At 32.5% G+C, this 25,593-nt stretch overlaps 1 protein-coding gene and 1 long non-coding RNA gene across 2 annotated transcripts in view; one reads left to right on the forward strand and one right to left on the reverse strand.

Annotated features, from left to right (window-relative positions):
- The window catches only part of LOC134232130 (protein bicaudal C homolog 1-like), a 262,980-nt gene that overhangs the window by 155,554 nt on the left and 81,833 nt on the right, over positions 1 to 25,593 (reverse strand). Inside the window, exon 8 of the mRNA XM_062714082.1 lies at positions 19,729 to 19,968. Coding sequence (XP_062570066.1) covers positions 19,729 to 19,968 — 240 coding nt within the window. The remainder of the gene's footprint in view (positions 1 to 19,728; positions 19,969 to 25,593) is intronic.
- LOC134232135 (uncharacterized) lies at positions 20,011 to 20,505 on the forward strand. The gene is made up of 2 exons (XR_009984716.1): positions 20,011 to 20,226; positions 20,390 to 20,505. It is a non-coding gene; the product is annotated as an uncharacterized LOC134232135 (long non-coding RNA).

Here is a 25,593-nt window from a genome sequence, read left to right on the forward strand (position 1 = left end):
GGAGGGTCACTATTCATAATTTCGCGCCAAACGCCACGAGTAAATCTTAGCACCTTTCCCTTGGAATGTTCATTTAAATAGGTGAGATAGCTTCAATCAAATATCAAAAGAGCGTTCTTATTGCCTAAATTTTGAGGTGTGGAAAGTATATTTAACACATACATGTAACATATCGTATACAGACAAATAACACTAAAGCAGTGAAACAGCTATGAATGGTTAATTTTCCTCTTAATCAGGAAAGTAGACCATTCCGATTACACAAAAATTTCAAGAAAAAAGTGGTATGTGTCACCAAAAAAAATGCCTCGATCGCCCTACGAGGGTCAAGGAATAAGATTCCATTATGTTCAATAACTTGTATTGAGAAAAACAAGAGGCCCATGCGCCACATCGCTCACCTGAGCACTAAGGGTGGGAAAAAGTAGAAAATGGCTTTTTACTGTAAAGTTTTTGGCCCCGCCCTACCCCCGGGGGTCATGATTTGAACAAACTTGAATCTACACCACCTGAGCATGCTTCCATATAAATATGATGAATTATGGCTTTGTCATTCTTGAGAAGAAGATTTTTAAAGAATTTTCCTATATATTTCTATGTAAAACTTTGGTCGGCCATTTTGGCCCCGCCCTACCCCCGGGGGTCATGATTTGAACAAACTTGAATTCACACTACCTGAGCATGCTTCCATATAAATATGATGAATTATGGCATTGTCATTCTTGAGAAGAAGATTTTTAAAGAATTTTCCTATATATTTCTATGTAAAACTTTGGTCGGCCATTTTGGCCCCACCCTACCCCCGGGGGTCATGATTTGAACAAACTTGAATTCACACTACCTGAGCATGCTTCCATATAAATATGATGAATTATGGCTTTGTCATTCTTGAGAAGAAGATTTTTAAAGAATTTTCCTATATATTTCTATGTAAAAATTTGGTCGGCCATTTTGGCCCCGCCCTACCCCCGGGGGTCATGATTTGAACAAACTTGAATCTACACCACCTGAGCATGCTTCAATATAAATATGATGAATTATGGCATTGTCATTCTTGAGAAGAAGATTTTTAAAGAATTTTCCTATATATTTCTATGTAAAACTTTGGTCGGCCATTTTGGCCCCGCCCTACCTCCGGGGGTCATGATTTGAACAAACTTAAATCTACACTACCTGAGGATGTTTCCCTGTAAGTTTCATCTTTCCTGGCACAGTGGTTCTTGAGAAGAAGATTTTTAAAATATGCCACCAAATTTTCATTAATTCCCAATTATCTCCCCTTGAATTAGGGCATGGCCCTTCATTTGAACAAACTTGAATCCCCTTCACCCAAGGATGCTTTGTGGCAAGTTTGGTTGAAATTGGCCCAGCGGTTCTTGAGAAGAAGTTGAAAATGTGAAAAGTTTACAGACAGACAGACAGACAGACGGACAGACGGACAGCTAGACAGACAGACGGACGCCGGACAAACTGTGATTAGAAAAGCTCACTTGAGCTTTCAGCTCAGGTGAGCTAAAAATGTTTATATAGGTCAATTCTTTGAAAAATAGTTATCTTTTCAAAAAAAAATGTTTTCTTATTGTAAAAGTTGTCCTTTCTATTAATTTAATATGACACAAGTGTGCACGGGAAAACTGTGGTCACGTTTTGTACTTACTATATATATTGTTTCTTGAAAAACCATTAATTATGTTCCCCAAACGGAGTTTGGGAACATATTGTTTTTACTCTGTTTCTTATTATTATTATTATTAAGGTCTTCCGTCTTCAGCGGAAGACCTTCTTGTTATTCTTCGGTTTCTTTTTCACTTTTTTTCTTACCTATTATTATTCTTTTTTTCTTACCGATTTTGTGCACGCGATTTCTCGAAAACTGCTCGATGGATTTTAATGAAACTTTCAGGACTCATGTAACATTACTTGAACTTGATTCATTTTTTTCGGATTTGATGACGTCACTTCCGGTCCGGAAATATTGTCGATTTTATGATTTTTGAAGGGTCAGGTTGTCCGCGAACGTTCTAAAAAATGGCTATAGATAGAAACGTGAAAATTTCAGGTATGATAGTCCTAAGTCTATAGATGTGCAAAATGTATTTTATTTTCATCGGAAGTGCCGCACGTTGGCGCTCGCTAGGGCCCGAAAATTGTCGTATCGCGAATTTCAAAATTTTTAAGACCTTTTCTACGATATCTTTTTACCTGGAAATATTTTGATAAAACATATCGAACAAAATAAATGTACAATTCCAAGATCTTTTAAATGATATTTCGAAAAAAGGGCTGGCCCCTAAAATTAAGGGCCTAGAGGGGCCGAACGTTTTTCCTTTATATCTCAAAAAGTATTGAGAATTTGTAATACGTCAAAGAAGCAAAGTTGTTCAAAATGTCAAGCTTAATCTACGGGCGTCGTCAAAATACGTCCGACGACGTCACTTCCGGCCAAACCGGAAGTAGTCGGATAACGCGTATTTTGGCCATTCTTGACAAGTTTTTGGGTATCTTATGTCACTGGGAACATAATAATTAATTTTTCGTCCGTCGTTGTCACTTCCGGTCAAACCGGAAGTGGCAAAAAATGGCTTATTTTTGCATTAATTAAGATAGATTTTGAGAATTCAACCAATTTTTGGGCGTTATTTCTCATTTTCGTTAAAAATGAAAACTTCTTCCAGTCAAACAGGACGGAAGACCTACTCGTTGCTTTGCAACGAGCTTTGCTCTAGTTATTATTAGGGTCTTCCGTCTCCAACGGAAGACCCTTCTATTATTCTATTGTTTCTTTTTCACTTTTATTATTATTTTTTTTTTCTGTCCATATTTTGTGCAGACGATTTCTCATAGATGCTTGGACAAAATTTATATGAAATTTTCATTGATGATGTATCAACATCACTTGAAGTTAATACATTTTTTTTTATTTTTCGAAATTCACTTCCGGTTGTGATATCGTCGATTTTCTGATTTTTAAGGGTCATTTTGTCCACAGTTTTCCCAAAATGGCAAAAGAAACTTCAAATTTTTTGAGGCGAATATAGTAGACATGTTGGAGATGTGTCATATATCAAATTTACCGGAATTGACGCTCATGGAAGCTCGCTATGGCCCGAAAATAGACCTATCACAAATTTCAAAATTTTCACACATTTTCAATCATATCTTTTTAAGTAAAATATTTTGTGAAAACGTATAGAACAACATTTGTGCAGAATTCACAAGATCTTTAGTATGATACCAAGAAAAAAACGCTGGCTCATCACATTTAAGGGCCTAAAGGGGCCAAAAGTCTTTAATCGATAACTCTTTATCAGTTAATAGTTTGTTATACATTACTGAAGCAAAAATGTTTATTTTAACGATCTACAACTATATATTACAACTTTTATGTCATATGGTACATAATTAGGGGCCACAAGGGGCCAGAATGCTAAATCTTTGACGTTTTATATCTCAAAAGTGAGAAATATTTTGATAAGTATTATTGAACAAAAGATGTTTAAAATAATGTTCTGAACAATAAACCTTTTTTTTCGCGTAAACGTCACTTAGGGAGTCAAAGGAAGTAGCAAAAATATTTCTTTTGCAAATAACTCCAAAAGGATTCAAACGAATTTTTAGGCGTTATTTGAACATTTTTGTTAAAAATTAAGAGCTTTCAGATGAAATCAAGAAAAAGGGGCTGGGCACTCAAATTAGGGGCCACGAGGGGCCAAAAGTCTTCAATAGATAACTCTTTATCAGATAATATTTTGTGATACATTACTGAAACAAAGATGTTTATTTCAACGATTTACAACTATATGTTATGATTTTTATGTCATATGGTACATAAAGGGTCCAAAGGGGCTTGATGCATTTTTTTTCATTTTATATCGTCAAAGGAGAAATATTTAGTTAATTATTTGAACAAAATTTTTAAAATAATGTTTGTACAATATACAACCTTTCATTTTTCGCAGAACGTCCCCATTAGGGAGTGGCTGGTTTGGCCCCTATATATTTCTTTTGCAAATAACCCCAAAACGAAAATGAATTTGCATTGTGTTGTTAACTTTCAAAATACTGCACGTTAACGCTCGGTATGAAATCAAGAAAAAAGTCATATTGAGCGTTTCAAAATTTCTTACAAATTTTCTATTATATCGTTTTATCAGTTAATATTTTGTTAAAACATATAGAGCAAAAATTGTTATCTCAACGATCTTACAACTATATATTATGATTTTATGTCGTATGGTACATAATTAGGGGCCACAAGGGGCCAGAATGCTAAATTTTTGACGTTTTATATCTCAAAAGTGAGGAATATTTTGATAAGTATTTATTGAACAAATGATGTTCAAAATGACAAGCTTAATCTATATAACCTTTCGTTTTTTCCAAATACGTCCCCATTAAGGAGTTGAAGGGTTGGCCCCGAAACATTTCTTATGCAAATAACTCGAAAATGAAACAGAATCTCTGAGTAGTTGTTGAACAAAAAGTTTTTTTCAAAATCCTAAGTCTTTAAGATGATATAAAAATTAAAGAGGCTGATCCCTCGATATTCCGGGGCCGTGAGGGGCAAAAAGGTTATTTTTAAAGTCATTAATGTTCAATGTCTTTTTAGATTATGGGTGCAAAACCATTTTTAGGCGTTATTTCTCATTTTTGTTGAAAAAAATGAAAATCTTATCTTCTCATCAAAATCGGACGGAAGACCCACTCGTTGCTTTGCAACGAGCTTTGCTCTAGTTATTCTTTTTTTTCTTATTTGTTCTCCGGTACTTTTTTGTCCGGAAGTGTTCTCAGAAACTGTTCACCCAACTAAGTTAAAACCTTTTTAGGGTTAATAGGTGTGTTGTGTAGGTGTGCGGAACGAAGGTCATTTTGCGCGCATACGCGTGCACGTGCGTGCGCGTGGTATGAGTGAAATGACTGATATACTTAATATAGCTATAACTTTTACATTTTTTAATGAATTGATTTGAAACTCATTATATAATGATATATTAGTAGTGTAGATAATGTGACACTGTTAAATTAGCACGAACTCACGCGCATGCACGTGCACTTCGCTCTGATTGGCTGAAACAAAAATCCCAATATCTTTTCTGTTTTTTGACGAAATGCTTTGAAATTTAAAACATAGGTATACTTTAGGATGTCCTACAATATGATATATAACAATTGTCATGAAAGCACGCGCATGCACGTGCGCTGCAATCTGATTGGCTTAAACTTTAAACGGCTATAACTCCCTTGTTTTTATACCAAACAGGATAGGATTCAGAACATAGATAGACATTATGGACTCCTACAAAATGGTATGGTCATCATGCACATGCATGCACGTGCATGAACGTGCGCTTTGCTCTGATTGGCTGAAACAAAATTCTCAATATCTTTATTGTTTTTTGACGAAATACTTTGAAATTTTAAACATAGTCATGCATTACGATATCCTACAATATGATATATAATATTTTCATGAAATCACGCGCATGCACGTGCGCTGCAATCTGATTGGCTTAAACTTTAAATGGTTATAACTCTCTTGGTTTTCAACCAAACAGGATGGGATTTACAATATAAATAGACATAATGGACTCCTACAAGAAGGTATGGTCATCACGCACATGCTTGCACGTGCATGCACGTGAAATGAGTAAAATTAAAAATACACTTGAATGAGTGTATTTGTTAATACTTTTGGATTAAATGCTTTGATATTAAATATATTAAAATATATAGATAGTGTAGACAAGATGATATGGTCATTACGCACATGCATTCACATGAGCACGCGTGCAGTGCTAAAATTTAAATATATTTTGTATTCTTTTGGGAAAACGTTGTTTACATCTAAATTGTATAAAGTATGTCTTATTTAATAGAGCTTACAGGGAATATGGCACCAAAAGGGAGTTGGGGAGCGTTTGGGGAACATCTGTAACGGTCCCCGTTACAATTAGCCCTAGTTATAACTATGATTTAAGCTATGTGTTTCTGTGATGCAAAACAAAAGATAGTAGATATTGTACTTAATTTGCTCATTAATTCTTTTCTACTTTGAGAAACAACCAAAACCAATTAAAGAAGACTTGTAAGGAGACCTTGGATTATAAATGTAGTTTGACACAGAATTGAAACGAACCTACGACGTGACAATCCAAGTATCCCTACACATTTCATTGCTCCTTATGTTACTTTCGTTCAAGCAAACGCTCGGCTGCCTCTGTAAACCCCTATTGCAAAATGTTGGAATTGACAGAGACTGCCGCCATTTTGGTCCCGCTTCAGATTTTTGAATGTTAATATCTCGAGTTTGAATTTATCAATTTACAAACAAATTATATATTCAGCCTAATAAGAAATGTTTCCATCAACCATAGTAATATAATTTGAAAATATTGAAAAACAAAGAAGTTAAAAAAATTTTACTTTTTAAATTTGCATGCCGTTATGACAGGAAGTAGAGACGACGTACAAAAGAACGCGTCTTGGATAGTACTTATCACGATCTATAATCCCTGAAAGTTTCACAGTGATATCTTTTACCGTTCTTGAGATTATCCGCGAACAAAATGTCATTTTAAAATCAGAAAATTGTCTGTAACTTGGCACCAGAAAAGAATTATCAAAAAATCTCTCGAATAAAATAACTTCAGATAACGACACATTGTTCCTGCAAATTTTATGAAAATCCATCCAGCAGTCTTCGAGAAATCGTGTGCACAATATTAGATGGTCAGAAAAATAATAATAATAACGAGCTCAGGCGAGCTTCAACGCCTTTTGCGCTGGAAAGATATAGACACAAAAAAGCAATTCAGTAATCCTTCCTCTACCTTCACTGAAAATCTCAAGTCAATATCTTCATTCGTTTTTTAGTGATTGCCAGGACAAGCTGACCCTCTGAAAATCAGAAAATCATCCATATCTCATGACAGGGAGTGACGTCGTACATATGAAAAATTTCCAGTAAGGTTCAGACCAATATCTATCAGATCTGAAAGTTTCGTGAAAATCGACCGAGCCAATTATGAGAACTCGCGTGCACAAAAATCAGTAAGAAAAAAAAAAATAATAATAGGAAAAAGAAAAACGAAAACAATAAGGTCTTCTGTTGGAAATGCAAGACCTTAACTAGAAAAGATCTTGTTGCGAGCAACGAGACGTCTTCCATCCGAATCTAGAAAATAACCACGTAAAATCCAGCTGCAAAATGGATTTAAAAATATTGACAAACATGTGATTGAACCTGGGTGACCAGCATGAAAATCCAACAAGCTATCCATTACGCTATTTGGAGCTCTGCTTTAAATTTAGTTGTTTATACCTCTACAACAGTATATCTATCTTAGAATTATAAAAGACGGGTCACTATTCATAATTTTGTGCCAAAAACCGCTAGTATTTACTAGGGCTGTGTATTGAGCCAAAAATTTCGATACGATACGATACAATATTTTTAAAAGCGATATGCGATATACTGGATTCTAAAACAAGTCCATCAGAAAAGGCTTCTAAATCATTTTAATGCATGAATTTCATAACAATTAAGCGTTTTATTACCCATTTTGAAGATCTTGCCTCATTGTCAGTAAAAATTACACCTCAAATTAAAACTTTTAATGACAGTAAAATCAACGTGTTCAAATTAAATTCTCTTCGTATTTTGTAATGAAAAAAAAATCTTTTTATTTCCTTACAAATTATAAAATTATTGAATAGTTTTCATTCAAAAAAGTAAAATATAATATTTGGTGATTGAAATTCCCATCTTTTAACAGAATTAGAAGAAAACTCTCTGTCCGATATGTATTGGAAGTTATTTTTCGATACAATATTTTTCTTGAATATCGATACGTATCGATATATTGATACAGCCCTAGTAAATACTCGTGTTTTTTCTTTGGAGTGTTCTATTAAATAGGTGGGATTGCTTCGACGAAATTTTTTTAAAAAATAGAACGTTCTTTTCGCCTATCTTTTATTTCGAGGTTTAGAAAGAATATTTAACACATTGTACACATTCCATATTGTATCTAGCCAAGTAACACTAAAGCAGTGAAACGGCAATTAAGTTTTAGTTTTACACAGAATTGCAACGTAACTCAACTATGTGACAATCCAAGTAGTCATTTACATTTCATTTATCCTTGTGTAATTTTCGTTTAGGCAAACACTCAGCTGCCTCCATAAACCCCGACTTGCGAAATGGCTGAGACAGCTACCAATTTGGACACGCTTCAGACTTTTAAATGTTAATATCTAGAGTTGAGATTTACCAATATCTAAACAAATGATATATTTAGCTTTTTAAAAAGGGTCTCTATTAGCATTCCAAAAATAAATGAAAAATATTGAAAAACAAAAAAGTTAGAAAATACAATTTTTTTTGTATTCGCATCTTGTAACGACTGGAAGCACTGATGACGGACAAAAGGTTGAGTCCAGGATAGTGATTATCATGATCTATAATCCCTGAAAGTTTCATATTGATATCTTATATCGTTTTTGAGATTATCCCAGGACAAAATGTCATTTTAAATTCAGGAAATGGCCCATAACTTGGCAGCAGAAAGAAAGAACTATATGCGGTATTAACCAACATTTGCCCCCCAAAATCAAACTTTGATGGAGTAATATTTAATTAAGTCATTAAACAGGGGAGTATATGCTGACTTCAAAGCACTGAATAATTTCATAAGTAATGACGTCATATGTACGTAATGACGTCACAAATATGACGTAAATTTCAGTTTTTTATGAATTTTGCAGAAAAATGTACATATTTCGTCGATATTTTAAATAAAAGTCACCGAGCGCATGTGTGTTCAGGATAAATATTTTGATATAATGTGTAGAATGATAATATCAATGAAATATGTCAATATTGTTCCTGAACACACATGCGCTCTATAAATTTTAAAGCTTAAATTGTTGAAATTTTGTCCATTTTGTCCTCTTTCTGAAAAAGGATATAAAATCGGACTAGTCTGTGACGTCATAAAAACAGAAATTGTGAATACACTGCTCTGGAACTACAATATTTTCTGTTAACTTATATTTCTCGTACAATTTATTGAATTCAGCACATTTCAGGAAGTTTTCAAAATTTGACTTTTGTGGGGGCAAACATATGCAATATACCGCATATGGTTCTTTCCAAAAAATTGCTCAGATAGATCAAGTTCATGTTACAATACATCTTTTCTGAAAATTTCACGTAATTCCACCCAGGAGTCTTTGAGAAACAGCGTGCACAAAATTAGAAAGTCAAAAAACTAGAAAAGATCTCGTTGCGAGCAACGAGAGGTCTTAAATTCAGTTTGATTCTTAAAAATAATCCACGTAAAATTGAGCTGAAATGTGGATAAAAATTTTTTGACACACGGGTGATTGAACCTGGGAGACCTGCGTGAAAATCCAACAAACTATCCATTATGCTATTTGGAGCTCTGCTCTAAATTTACTTGTTTATACTTCTACAACAGTACATCAGTCTAAGAATTATAAAAAGTGGGTCACTATTCATAACTGTGCGACAGGCGCCGCGAGTAAATATTCGCATGTTTTCACTGTAGTGTTATATTAAATAGGTGCAATTGCTTCAATGAAATTAAACAAGAGGCCCACGGGCCTTATAGGTCACCTGAGTATTGTGTAACAACTTTCAAACAATTAACTTTTTTTAAACCAGAGGCCATGAAATTCACAATTCACAACTGCTTTTCATAATTACAAACTTAGCATGCTTACTCTATTTACTTAATACCCAGAGGTAGATAATCATTCTCTTCTAGACCTCTTGCCTATTTTCATCAAATTTGAACAATTCTGCAAGTTTCGATAAAATGGTTATGCATGTGACCAAAGAAAGAAAAAAAAAGGGGGGGCAAAAGTCATTATCTCTCAGTTTAACCCACCCATACCGAAATAAAGTACAAAAAAGTATACTTTTATTGTACTTTTTTAGTATTAAATTTGTGCTTTTTAGAAAAAGGTCAGAAAAAGTATACTTTTTTTGTACTTGGCCAGACAGCCTCTGAAAGCTGATGTACTTTTTTTGTACTTTATTTGGACTTAGTTTTTCTCCACAGTACTTTTTTTGTACTTTATAGAACTTAGTTTTTTTCCACTGTACTTTTTTTGTACCTGATTTGGACTTAGTTTTTTCTCAATGTACTAAAAATGTACTTTTCTTGGACTTAAACTTTTTTGGCAAAATCAGAAAAATAAGGATGTACTTTTTATGTACCTAATTTGGACTTAGTTTTTTTTCCCATTGTGTTCAAATTAATTTTGAAATTTTATAACAATTTTTATCAAATTTTTTATTATTTGTTCCGCCGTGTGATTTTGAGTTTCAAGATTTATCGAAAAGATTTTAAGTTCATAAGAATGTACTCAGAATTCAAGATTTTAGCAGTTGAATATATATGAATATACCCCTTTTAGTTATTACCCCTTTCGCAAAAAAGCTTGTTATCGCTACTCCTATTAAACTGTAAACCATAGTTTAACAGAAATGAAACCTTCACTAATGTCTTCAACTAAATTAGTAGACACTTCATTGATTCATTGCGAAAACATTCGTTGACCCCATCAATGAGTTATTGCCCCTGGAAAATTTTGAATTTTACAAATAATTAAAAATTTTCAAAACAAGAAGTTGTAAAGACATGGGACCAACTGCATAATATTTTACATCTCTCTCTCTCTTGACCTTTCTCTCTTAAAATTCATATAAAGGTCAAAGGTGTAAGGTGACCTTTGTTTCTAAAAGTGAGAAAATTTGCTCTTTTTGTATCTCGTTTGTCTTTCAACATATATTTAATGTCTATGTGGCATTAATATGTACTTTTAAAACTGTTTCAGAGATTTCATTCTTGTCCCCTAAGATTAAACCTTATTAAAGTTATTGCCCCTTATGCGAAAAACCTTACTCCTCCGAAATGTAGAACGAATATAGACACCAAACCTTCACTAATGTCTTAAGGTTTTGTTTATCACAAAGAACTTCACTGTATAAGTGTTAAAGAATATAAGACCCCTTATATGAGTTATTGCCCTTTAACTTCTTTATACATTACTATTAAACCTTGTAAATTTTAAATTTAAATGATAGAACAAGGGGTCAAAATTGCATTGTGGCTTTACCTTTGACGTTAATTTTTGTCAAGGTCAAAGGTCAAGGTTATTCCAAAAATGAGAATTAAAGCTCTTTTGTCTTTTAACATGTGCAATCAGTCTTTGCATCATTAATATGTACTCTTAAAACTATTTTAAAGATTTCATTCTTGTTCCCCAAGTCAAAAGTTATTGCCCCTTATGTGAAAAACATTGTTATCGCTGCTACTTCAAAACCGTAGACGTAGAGGCATGAAACCTTCACTAATTCTTAAGGGTCTTTAGGCACACCTTCATTGTAAATGTACAAAAAGGATCTAATGACCCCTTATATGAGTTATTGCCCTTTAACTTCTTTGCACTAAAAAGTTAATTTTATAACTATAGAACTAAAAGTCGTAAGAGGCATTCTATATAATTACATAATGTGACCCTTGTGTTTTGACCTTGAAGATCTGATCAAGGTCATAGGTCAAGGTCATTTCAAAATTATTATTTTTTTTTTAAATTTTCATTTTCTTTTTTTAAGCCATTTCCCTTAAAATTAAATTAGAGAGTAAAATATAAAACTATAAGAAATTTAAAAAGGTGGAAAGACCTCTTATTGTTCTGTGAACAATAAGTCTCCTAGTTTGGACTTAGTTTTTTTCCCATTGTGTTCAAATTAATTTTGAAATTTTATAACAATTTTTATCAAATTAGTTAGCAATTTGTTCATATTAAAATAATTATTAAATTATTCCTATGATTTAGGAAAGTTTTATTCTAATGTGAGCATTCAGAATTCAACTATGGTGTTAGCATAATAATATATATAATATATGGCTATTTAATTAGTACATATTTGTTGCAGGGAAATGAGGGGGTGTTTTATACAGGATTTGTATTTCTATTATACTGTGTCCATTTTATGTTTAACAGAATTATGTCCTAAACTCATTATAATCATCAAGATTTAGTAAACCTGATGGAAATTACATCGTAAATCTGTACAGAAATAACTCTCTCTCTCTCTCTCTCTCTCTCGATCTCCCCCTGGCTGTGGAAATATTAAATTATTTAAAGGTAAAATTTCTGGAAAGGGAGTTATGTATATTAACATGAACAAGTATTCTGTTTATATTTTACATCTCTCTCTCTCTTTCTCTCTTTCTCTCTCTGCAAACGATGTTTATTTCAAGTGACACAGGTGGTTGTACTCGGTGACCTTTGTTGTCTAGACGGTGAAGTGGAAACTTGCACATAAATTCACAAGAGTTTTTTGGAAAACGATATCACACGTGATAATTTTGACTAGGTGGTGAACAAAATGGATTAAAACCGAGTATTGAGAAATACAGGTTAAATTAATAAGGGTAAAATATAGTTGATACATTTAGTTGATGATTATAAGTGTCACCTAAGTGTAGTTCTAATAAACGGAAATAGCAAGGAACGAATATAAATACAAAAGCCTCCAAGATGCACCATGCCTATCGTTTTATTTATCACAAAGAACTCATCATGTTTCATCATGTTTACAGGTATAAACAATGCACGAAATATAAGTTAGTAGCATGTGCAAACGTCTATGCTGCCTGCATAAAAGATAATTCAACATTGAGATTGAAGACTGTAAATTTTATTAGGATTTGTGCAGTGAACAAGGATTTCAAAATTTCTTGTGGCTTTACAAATCGAACTCGATAATTTATTGAAAACAAAAAACAAACAAACAAAATGGCGGCGACGATTATTACACAATATAGCGGTCGCAATTATGGTAGAGCTAGATATCGAGTACTGCACAAAAAACGGCTTCAAAATAAATTTAATGATTTTAAAAACATTATTAAGAGAATTTCTGATGTTTTTATGAACTAATTCTGTATTTATTTATTTATTTTTTTAATCACGTGACTCTTTCAAAGTCAACGATTGGTCAACAACGAAGCGCGGATTTTTACGGAGACGATTTGAAAATTGGTGTGATTGAAATGCTGAGACCAAAAATGGAGATTTTGAAGAAGGCTATATTTATGTTTAAAATTTGGATAATGTTTGTAGGAAATGTATTTCACCACTATAGAAATGTATTTAATGAAGAATTTCTATATAGATTTTACATAATGTGGGCATTTGTGTTTTCGATTTCTGGTTTGTTTTGATCGGTATGACGATGTAAAATTACATTTGAATTAACTGAATGGGTTTAGGAACATGCTTTTTCTAAGGCTCTGTGAAACATGAATCATTTAATTACTTGTTATATTTATTTCCTAAAATGTTTCAATATGATATTGATGCAATAAGATTATAATACAATCAGCACTGCTCAGTATTTGGAAACGTTCACTGGGCTACGTACATACATTTTTGTAGCCTAGCTATAAGACTAGGCTGATTTAAAAAAAACACTAAGTCTACTGAATTTTGTAAGATTTAAAGTTTGTAAAATAAATATTATAGTAAATGGATGTTTGTTAAAAGGCAGAATGTATATAGTGTGTGTAAGGTGGGGTTGAGATTGAAGGGGGGGGGGGGGGTAAGTCAATACAAATAAATTAAATACTGGGGAATTAAACATGATAAACAAGCATTATAAGTATCAGCATTTACATGCATCTGATAAATTTTAAGTTGCACTTGTTAATTATCATTTAAAATATACTGATCATCTTTCGAGGCTGAAAAGAACTTCAAATGGGGGTGGGGGTTGCTTCAATATTGAGGCACATGGATACTTTTTTTATTATGTACATGTAAATTTCAAGTTATATAACATGAGGAATTTAGACAGATTTTTTTTTAAAAGAAACTTAAGAATTTAATTTTAGAGTTATCTTAATCTTTCAACTACATGTTCAAGTTATCTGATTTTTCTTTTATAATTTTCAGAAGTGCCTTTTTTTGCTGTGACTTAAATGCAGAGCAATGGGAAAATACCTCAACAATATAACTGTATCATATCACCTGTAAGTATATTAAAATTTAAATGTAGTCTGACTTTGTAAAATAAAAAATTTAAAAATCATATCAAACCAGTAATAATATGATACATGTACTTAACTATGTGAGTCTGCCATGTATTAGCTTATGAATTATACTTCTGCTTTTTGAGAACTGTGATGTTTAATTTAGAACTGGAAAAAAAATTGATTATCAAACTTTTTTGCAGAACCCAAGGAAAAGTGCTTAGACATGTTGAAGGGTGAAACCACATAGCATATTCAAATGAAGATCACAGAGAGAAAGATTGGTTGAATAGACTTAGGAGTGTAGGCGATCTGTGAGTGTGATCAATCAGTGACAAATCCATGTACAGGACAAGCCTGTAGGATGCAATTTCAGTTTGGGGGGTTGGGAACACCCCTACCTCGAGATTCCAACCATGTAGTGACTAGATGCAAAAGGATTAAAAACTGTTATTCTATAAAATTATATAGATGATTTTATATTCCAATTTATTCTCTATTTATGGAAGATTTATAGAACTGAAAATAATGAATGATTTAATGGAGACAAATAGTCAAAATTTCATGCATTTGAATTACAATTCTGTAAGTTTAAGAGATTTAATTTTTTTTTGGTATATCAGATCTTAATGCATTTTATTGTCCTTTTTAAACCATCAATCTAAAAGAAGTACTTTCTAAATACTTTTTCTACATACATTTTTGTACCTTTTCGCACACATTTTTGAACTTTTTCGCATACATTTTTGTACTATTTTTCCGGAAGTATACTTTTCTTGTACTTTTTTAACACCTTTTTAGCATACATTTTTGTACTTTTCTAGAAGTATACTTTTTTAGTACTTTTCCTGGAAGAATACTTTTTTTGTACTTTTTCTAGAAGTATACTTTTTTTGTACTTTTTCAAGAAGAATACTTTTTTTGTACTTTTTCTAGAAGAATACTTTTTTTGTACTTTTTCAAGAAGAATACTTTTTTTGTACTTTTTCAAGAAGAAAACTTTTTTTGTACTTTTTCTGGAAGAATACTTTTTTTGTACTTTTTCTAGAAGTATACTTTTTTGGTACTTAAATATGTTTAATAGTTTTAAGAAGGTACTTTTTTTGTACTTCTAATTATACTTTTTATGTACCTTGGTCAAATATAGAAATGTACCAAAAGTATACTTTTGTTATCCTTCTTCTGTGACTGAGAACACAAGTTCTCAAAAAGCACAAAAAAAGTATACTTTTTTTGACTCAATTTGGAACGACCAAATCTCTGGTTCCAAATTGAGTCGAAAAAAGTATACTTTTTTTGACCTTTTTTTGTACTTTTTTTCTGTACTTAATTTGTACTTAATTTCGGTATGGGCAAGCATAAAAATGGAACCCTATATGGTAAATCAAACAATTATTTTGAACGATGTTTTAGATTTAGATTTCAAATTCATAATAAATTACTTGTAAACTATATGGTAATATATACCAAGTTTGTAACAGTACACATGAAAGAAGTATTCAAAAACAAAATAAACAGAAATAAATAACCATCAAAATACTTGAATTCATCTTACAGATGGTTGCATGAATATTATGGCAATATATACGGCAACCTTTGCTACATACACCATGTAAATATTCATATTCAAAACCACATCTTTTTATCGAGTAATAACAAGTGCGCTGCGGGGAAAAGGATAACATCATCAAAAAGTAACAAATGTTATGCTACTACAGTACAAGCCGTTTATTATAACACCGGTTTCATATCATACTCCGTTTTTATCATAGATATTTAAAACACAAAACCATTTCTTAATAATTCAATGTTAATTTCTTACGTTATTATCATAGGTAAAAGTGTGTACTTCAGTTACTATAATAGAAAATTTTCGTCCATAATTTTTTTTCACACCTTTTTCACTCTTGAGACAATCAACAAAACAAAAGATAACACTTGTCAACACCTGTGGGCCACTCGACTGAGGGGGATTAGTCACACTCCAGCACACTTACCTGAGCGATGACTTGAAGTTTGTTTATTTCACAAAGTACATTACACAACAACAGGAAACCATTTGCATTCTTATTTTCTTCTTTTGTTTACGTTGAATTGTACATGATAATAAATGTGTTTTACCAAAATGTGTTGAATCTAGAAATTTAGTGTCAATTAACCCAAGCTTTCTTATGCTTGTTGCCTGATCAATGTTCATAATTAATCACATTTATAAACTGTCCAATTAATTAAGAAGTGATGTGAAATTAACTTTTTAACCATCCTGTCCAAGCGGCTTTGATTTACATGCTCATCAGTGTATCAATTAATTCCAATTATACGGCCCCATTCAGTGTAAATTAGCGCTTGGGTGCAAAGAAGAAAATAATTGCACTTGTGTTTGAGATGATTTTCCCCTGACACTTGGCTTGAATATGATCACTTCCAGGTTGATTTAAAATGAAAAAGAATTAAAGAAACAATTTTAATGCCTGCACTGTTATGTTGTTACATTATTTTGATACCGTAAATATCATGTAATTGGTAAGCAAGTTGTGTCATGCTGAAATGTTGAACTTACATCTTTGTATCTAAATGTATTTGTAAGTCATTATATACTTTTTATTTACTTTTTATATACATTTTCTCTTTTTGTTGTGTTTTATTGCCCTAAAAAGCCAACGAATTATTGATAGATTGAATTGATCATAGAGATAAAAACGAAAGTAGATCAAAATGAAAGTAAACAAGATGGATGCCAAGACATCTAGAAGATTGAGTTCGGAGATTATTAAGCTTTAGGAAAGTGAATTTATTTACACAAAATGTTAAAACAGTAAGTAAAAAATGTAAAATGATATGTTAGCTAACTTGTATTTCAAAATAAACCTTTAAATATGAAGTTACATAATATAACACTTATTTTATATAGTGTAAAAACGGCAGGCATGTTATTATGTTCCCCAAACGAAGTTGGGGAACATATTGTTTTTACTCTGTTTCTTATTATCATTATTATTATTATTATTTTTCTTCTTCTTCCTGGGTACTTTTTTGTCCGGGAATGATCTTGTAAACTGTTTGTCCGAGGTAGGTAAAACCTTTTTAGGGTAAGTAGACATGTTATGCAGATTTGCGGAATCAAGGTCATTTTGCGCGCACGTGCTTGCAAGAGCGCGCACGTGCAACACTTGAAATAACCAATATAATAGATATAGTCGGAACTTTTCTATTTTTTGATAAAATGCTTTGAAACTCATAATGTAAGGATACATTAGTAGTATAGACAAGATGGCATGGTCAAAATAGCAAGATCTCACGCGCATGCACGTGCGCTTTGCTCTGATTGGCTGAAACTAAAGTCTCAATATCTTTCTTGTTTCTTGTCATAATCTTTTGAAATTTTGAACATGGTCCTACATTATGAAGATCTACAGCATGATATATTAAAATTTTAATAAAAGCATGCGCATGCGCACGTGCTGTAATCTGATTGGCTAAAACTTTAAATGGCTATATCTCCTTTGTTTTTTGACGAAATGCTTTGAAATTTAAAACATAGTCATGCATTATGATATCCTAAAATATGATATAGAAAATATTCATGAAATCACGCGCATGCACGTGTGCTGCAATCTGATTGGCTGAAACTTCAAATGGCTATAACTCTCTTGTTTTTCAACCAAACAGGATGAGATTTAGAACTTGGATAAATATAAGGGACTCCTACAAGAAGGTGTAGTCATTATGCACGTGCTTGCACGTGCGTGCACGTGAAATGAGTAAAATAAAAAATACACTCGAATGAGTGCATTTTTTAATACTTTTGGATTAAATGCTTTGATATTATTAAAATTTAAGATAGTGTAGACAAGATAATATGGTCGTTACGCACATGAACACGCGTACAATGCCTATTTTTTTAATATATTTTGTATTTTTCTTGGAAGACCTTGATTAAGTCTAAATTCCATAAAGTATTTCTTATTTAATAGAGATAACAGGGAATATGGCACCAAAAGGGAGTTGGGGAGCGTTTGGGGAACATCTGTAACGGTCCCCGTTACAATTAGCACTAGTTTATTAAATGATGTTCACATACATGCCAACTTTTGAAAATTCCCATGGGGGATTTAGCGTGTGATGACAATTTTCAAAGCTTTAAATTCGCGACATTTTGTCGTGAAATTAAATGATTACATGAAATGATCTTTTTTAAATTTATAATATTGATATCACTTATCAATACAACTTAGGAATTAATTTAACACCAAAAAAAAAAGTTTTCTTTTCAAAATTGAAATATTTTTGCTAAAATTTAGTTAGGGTATTTAGTTACATATGTAAACATTTTTTTTTTCTACCAGGACACATAATTTAGTGAAAAATTGTACAACTTTTAAATTTTTTTTTTTTCAAAGGCTAAAAAAAAAAAAAAATGAGGTTTTGATACTGTAAAGTCCTGCTTCTGGAAACATTTTTGAGATTTTTTATTTATATTTCAATTAATTAGAAATTCTAATAAGATATTACATTTCTGTAAATTTATACCACCTATCTAAAAGAGAATTATTTTTTTTACAGTCATGAAATTTGTCAGGCTTAATGTTGCCATGTGAGTATTTCCTTAAGTCATGCACATACCTTAACATATTACTTGTGGGAGAAGGGAGGGAAAAGAAATTCTAATTGACATACACTTGATTGTTTCATCTTAATTTTTTCATAACATTTTAACTGGCAAACTAAATTACAATATTTTTCATTATAGGTAGATAAAACCTGCAGCTATGCTTTGTAGTTTTCTACTTTCGTTTTCAAAAAACGATCTCTTTGGATTCCGATTTTATGGTTTGATTAGTATTTTATTGTCTTTAATTTATGTTTTTAATAAAATGAATAATAGTTATCACGTTAATCTATGTGTTTCACCTTGTTTCACCCTTAAAACTGACAAGATAATCCCCTAATTGCCCCAAGCTATAAGCTACTCGTACCTGAACAACTGCCTGCGTTCAAGTGTGAAGTGATTTCCTGTGGCTAGGCCTACTTAACACCTGTTTAAATAAACAATGAAACCTATCTGTGTGCATTGAAAAAACAAGTCTGACATTGTCATCCCAACTGTCAAAATTCAGCGGTAGGGAAACTCTTAAAATCTGAAATTTTATGGTGATTTTTTTCAAATCGGGAAATTAGGGCAAATTTTCTCTCCCGATCGGGAAGGCAGGATGAAAGGGTAAAATCGGGAGGATCCCGCGTAAATCGGGAAAGTTGGCATGTATGTGTTCATGTCAGACCTCTGAGATGAATTTCAGCTGTCTATGGTTATTATCATAGTCGGTTATTATAAAGTTTTGGCCTGACAAATAAGCTATGATAATAAACCGCTTGTACTGTATTACGTCACAAACATCACAAGAGGCAAAGAGTTAATCAAGATAATAATGTGAACTTATGCAATATTTTCTGCACTTATAACTTGAAGATTTGTATGAAGTATTTCATCAAAAATGCTGGTAATGTTATATGCCAAAACTGGTTGACATTGGTTGAACAGTTTCAGAGAAGACGAGGAAAATGCTCAAATGTTAATGTGCATTGCATGCGCACAACTGATGAAAACAGATAGCAGTACTTGAATTTGTATGAAGACAGGTAGTAGTACAGTAATTACCACTACATTTCCTGTGAGAAGTTCCATTAGCTTTGCAATACCCTCCTTCACTGCTTCAGCATTATATACAGAACCACGAACAATTACTGTGGAAACATATATCCTTGGGCGCTGTCGGAAACTGATGGCAATATTATATAGTTGCTGTAGTTTCTGAATTTCAGGAGAGTTGACATCTGGTAGAGGTTGGGGAGTTCCCGTCATGGGAAGCTCAAACATGTATACAATGGGCAAAAGCTCCTATACAAAAAAAGGAATCAATTTCAAACAAGAGGCCCAGGGGCCACATCGCTCACCTGAGCAATTGGCTAGGAAAAAAACACAGATCAGATCAGAACTGAAAGTAAACTGGGGGGGGGGGGGGGGGTGGCTTGAATTTTACAACCCCCCCTAGGGGGTCATGATTTGAAAAAACTTGAATCTACACTACCTGAGGATGATTCCCAATAAATATAACGAAGCCTGGCTTTGAAGTACTTGAAAAGAAGATTTTAAAAGGTTTCCCTATGATCCTATGTAAAACTTTCATCGGCCGTTTTGGCCCCACCCTACCCCCGGGGGTCATGATTTGAACAAACTTGAATCTAAACTACCTGAGGATGATTCCACATGCGTTTCATCTTTCCTGGCCCAGTGGTTCTTGATAAGAAGATTTTTAAAGATTTTTCCTATATATTCCTTTGTAAAACCTAGATCGGCCATTTTGGCCCCACCCAACCCCCGGGGGTCATGATTTGAACAAACTTGAATCTACACTACCTGAGGATGATTCCACATGCGTTTCATCTTTCCTGGCCCAGTGGTTCTTGAGAAGAAGATTTTTAAAGATTTTCCCTATGTATTCCTATGTAAAATTTTGATCGGCCATTTTGGCCCCACCCTACCCCCGGGGTCATGATTTGAACAAACTTGAATCTACACTATCTGAGGATGATTCCACATGAGTTTCATCTTTCCTGACCCAAAGGTTCTTGAGAAGAAGATTTTTAAAGATTTTCCCTATATATTCCTATGTAAAACTTTGATCGGCCATTTTGGCCCCACCCTACCCCCGGGGGTCATGATTTGAACAAACTTGAATCTACACTACCTGAGGATGATTCCACATCAGTTTCATCTTTCCTGGCCCAGTGGTTCTTGAGAAGAAGATTTTTAAAGATTTTCCCTATATATTCCTATGTAAAACTTTGATCGGCCATTTTGGCCCCACCCTAGCCCCGGGGGTCATGATTTGAACAAACTTGAATCTACACTATCTGAGGATGATTCCACATGAGTTTCATCTTTCCTGACCCAAAGGTTCTTGAGAAGAAGATTTTTAAAGATTTTCCCTATGGGTTAAATAAATATTTCAGTCATAAATATAATTTAATTTGATACCAAGTGCATAACAAAAATCATGATAAGTTTTATTCTTAGTTTTATGCAAAACATACGAGGTTATATATACATGTAGGCTATCATGTTAAAAAAAACCCAAACTATTATTAGGGGGGTTGCAGTTTTTTTTTCATACTGTATGAAAAAATATTATTTTTTTCAGATGTTCACAATATTTCCCAATATTCAAATGACTCGTGTGCAGATCACGAAATTTTTATTTCTTAATAGGACAATTTTAAAAGCATTTTAGAGTTGACCAGTACTTACTAAAAAGTCTAAATAAACATAAGGTGTTATAAAATACATTCAACATATACACATATGCTATTTTCAGCATTGTATTTGTTGAACACTGCGGAAAATAAGCAACCTGTATTAAGAGACCACCTGTCATATGTGACCTTTTTTCCTTTCTCCGTTGGAAGGTCTCTTAATACAGGTTTGACTGTATATTCCTATGTAAAACTTTGATCGGCCATTTTGGCCCCACCCTAGCCCCGGGGGTCATGATTTGAACAAACTTGAATCTACACTACCATAGGATGATTCCACATCAGTTTCATCTTTCCTGGCCCAGTGGTTCTTGAGAAGAAGATTTTTAAAGATTTTCCCTATATATTCCTATGTAAAACTTTGATCGGCCATTTTGGCCCCACCCTACCCCCGGGGGTCATGATTTGAACAAACTTGAATCTACACACCTGAGGATGATTCCACATCAGTTTCATCTTTCCTGGCCCAGTGGTTCTTGAGAAGAAGATTTTTTAAAAATGTCATTAATTTTTCTCTAATTCATAATTATCTCCCCTTGGAAAAGGGCCTGGCCCTTCATTTGAACAAACTTGAATCCCCTTCACCCAAGGATACTTTGTACCAAGTTTGGTTGAAATTGGTCCAGTGGTTCTTGAGAACAAGATGAAAATGTGAAAAGTTTACGACGACAACAACGACAACAACGACAACGACGACAGACAACGGACAAATTTTGATCAGAAAAGCTCACTTGAGCCTTCGGCTCAGGTGAGCTAAAAATACCACATCATTTGGATGTTCATATGCATCAACATTTTAGTACAGTGGATAGCAATAATTCAACCTATTATTATATTGAATTTCCACAACCAATAAACAAACTCAGGGATTTTCCATCCCATTTAGGGAACAGGGCCCAGGCCCTTACCATTGGATCAAATTAAACAATATTTTACAACTTTTTGGGAATTTTATAGCAAGATATCTTTCAAGAAATAAACACTTATGATGAATAAATTGATTTTTTACTTCATTATTCAGAACTATAATTCAGATAATAGACTTTTGTCACTAATTACTGTAGATCACTATATTTTCACGACACCTTATTTTCGCAACTTAGCTATGTGGTATTAATAAGCGATACAAAATTTTCGCGTGTTGTGGTTATTGTTTTATATAAATATTAATAATACATAAATATGCGACAATAAAATTTTGGCGAGCAAACAGACTCACGTAATTACGCGAAAATAAAGTTCTCGCGAATAAAAAGTGATTTACAGTATTATAAAGTTTTAGCTCAATTCCAAAAAAATTGTTCATTTCATTCAGAGTTCAAACCTGACCATGTTTGTTTTTTGAAGGCCAAATTTTTTGGCAGAGCATGAAAAAAAAATTGAGCGGACAATTAAAATTTTCCCTTTTTTCCGATTTTTACATTCAAAAGATTAAAAATATCAAAATTATATAGAGCGGAAATAGAACAGAAAGCAGCCCAGAATTCTCTGGGTGTGGGAAATCTAAATTAATAATATTTGTATGGTTTCATTTTAATAAGAGCGGGCGTTGAAGTTGTAAAAGTGTAGTAATTAATAATGATAAGATTGTGATATTCAGAGGCTGCAGATCTGTAGCTCACTGGTCTGGAAAAAAAACGTGATGAATAACCGATAAATCATGTCAATAAATTACATGTATTTTTTTTCGGGGAGCTACATGTGTACAGCTATGCTGCTAGATATTCAGCGATACAAAAAAATTCGGTGCTTACCTTTTTTTTCCCAATAAATATCAAAATAAAATGTTATATAAATTCTTAAATTTTCGGTTCTGGACATACGATGCAGGTTTATTACTATATATTTACATCTGCAAATGTTTTCCTTTAAATATCACTACTGAAAGCTATGCGTATCTATAAATGTATAAATACAGGTACGGGGTCAAGAGGTCATAAATGTGGGTATGGATAATCGTTGGATAATCATTCGACGTAATTTCTCAGTGACGTCATAAAGGGTCGACGCGCATTCAGTGGATTACATATATGCCGTTGGGTTTAAAAAATAACGCATTTCACAGGTTTAAAGTCACAATCAGGCAAAGTTAAAGTATGAATAAGTCACAAATGTAAGTATAAGTAATAAGGTATCTTTTAAAACATCCAACGGGCTATAAATATGGATTGGTACAAGATTAAATTCATCATAAAGCCCTTCCGGCTTTATGGAATTTAATCTCGTAACCAACCCGTATTTATATCCCGAAAGATGTTTTAAAATAATACCTTATTTCTTATTTAAATGTATAACCTGCTATCGATATTAAAAAGGAAAAAAATGTTTATTTTTTTTTCACTTTAAAGTAACTTAATTAAAAGGAATGAATATATAATTATATACTTGTTCTATATACTCAGTAAATAATACTACACACATATAAATTATTTTAAATTGATTGATCTATAGAAAACAGCATGATACGCCCGTCAAAAAAATACAATTTTCTTGAACAGTTTAGCGTGCAAGAAAATCATGTCAACCTTGATTCTAAGATTTCCATGATTTTTCCATTCCTTCAAATATTTATCCATTCCCTGTGATGTAGGCATTAATTACAATAAATATTACATCATTCTATGCTGGTTGTGTAAGACCTTGTCAAATGCCCATCATATTAAACAATATCAAATTAGTCTTAAAACCTTAATCTATACCAAATTAATTTTGAAAAGAAAAGGCTGGCCATCAAATGACATAGCAACTGACCAGCACTTCTTCTGTCTAATCCCTAGAGGATACAGATAAGATAGCCTTCCTACATTGAACTCATTAATTAATCTTTAACTGGATGCTTGTCTACTCATTACTACCAAGAGATGAATGGGTCTGCACTATTTACCATAAATTTTTTTTTTAAACATATAAAATACTCAATGATTTTTTTTTGGTTGAGATTTAATGTCCGACAGGTTTTAATATTTAATTCATATGGACATGCTGATTCCACCCCACCCTATATTTAAAAATTAGTTTTTAAATTAATAATATTATATAATATCAGATTAGTCTATTGTGCAATATCAAATTAGTTTTAATTCCTTTTCATCAAATTCATTTTGAAACTTAGGCTAGCCAACAAGAGCTATTTTTAATCCAACAGGCTTACCCATCTGCCCAATACCCAAGGGATATAGATAACACCAATGCTCTATCAGTTAGATCCTCACACTCAAAACTCATTAAGGAGGCTCATTACACCACTTTTTGATGACGTACTACACAAATAAATAAACCTCCATTGTGTCGATCGTTTTCCTCCGGGGACGAATTATACAGGTACCTCTAAAATATGACCATGACCTTTAAAACGCTTTAAAAATAGATGAAACATGCGGTGTTATAAACAGTGAAAGCAAAGTAAGGGATTCATTATGCATTAACCAAGAAGAATTGCTTTTAAGCAGAAACAAAAGAAAACAGCAGTCAAATCTTCGCCAAACAAGTAATGTCAATTTCATAGCGATGCATGCAGTGAGCTCTATCAATCAATGACATGTTTATATGGAGGAAATTCGAGTTAAAATCTACTATTTACTGTGTTGGTGTTAATTCATATATTTGCTTTATTGTTTTAAATGTATACTCTGGCAATTTAAAGCTTTGTTCTGAACTTTAGATGTAATGTCAAACGTTCCTTAGTGTTTTGAGTCTTGGGTAATTAGGAAAGATAACTCTTCAAAGTGGACTTTTTATACCAAATACTTTTTAAATTGGATTTTTCATTTCGTTTAAACATTCTTCATTCAATTTGACAAATGTAATTCATTGAAATACATTCATTGTCTCTTCAGAACTCATTTTCTTAATGTTTAATGCATAGATTAAAAAGATAATGACATCAATTGTTTTTTAGGAGAAAATTATTTTTTCTAATAAAATTATTATTAGGTATTTATGAGGTATTTTCACTGTATGTACTTATCTTAAAAAGATGCCCATCATTTTACACTGAAAGTTCTGAAATTCTGTTAATAATAAACTTGAAATAAGACATTTCACTAAAATTAGACAAAAACTAAAAAAATCTATAAAAAATATTTAGGATATCAATCCCCCATCTGGATATTTGACATCTACATTATAAGTGGTGCTGTATTGAAATCTAAAATAAACTGTCAATGTAATGAGCCACCTTAATTTCTCTCTAATTTGACATGCAAATTTC

Source organism: Saccostrea cucullata, unplaced genomic scaffold, assembly GCF_032062105.1.
Source record: "Saccostrea cucullata isolate Sc308-1 unplaced genomic scaffold, CSIRO_AGI_Scuc_v1 ctg492, whole genome shotgun sequence".
Lineage (NCBI taxonomy): Eukaryota > Metazoa > Mollusca > Bivalvia > Ostreida > Ostreidae > Saccostrea > Saccostrea cuccullata.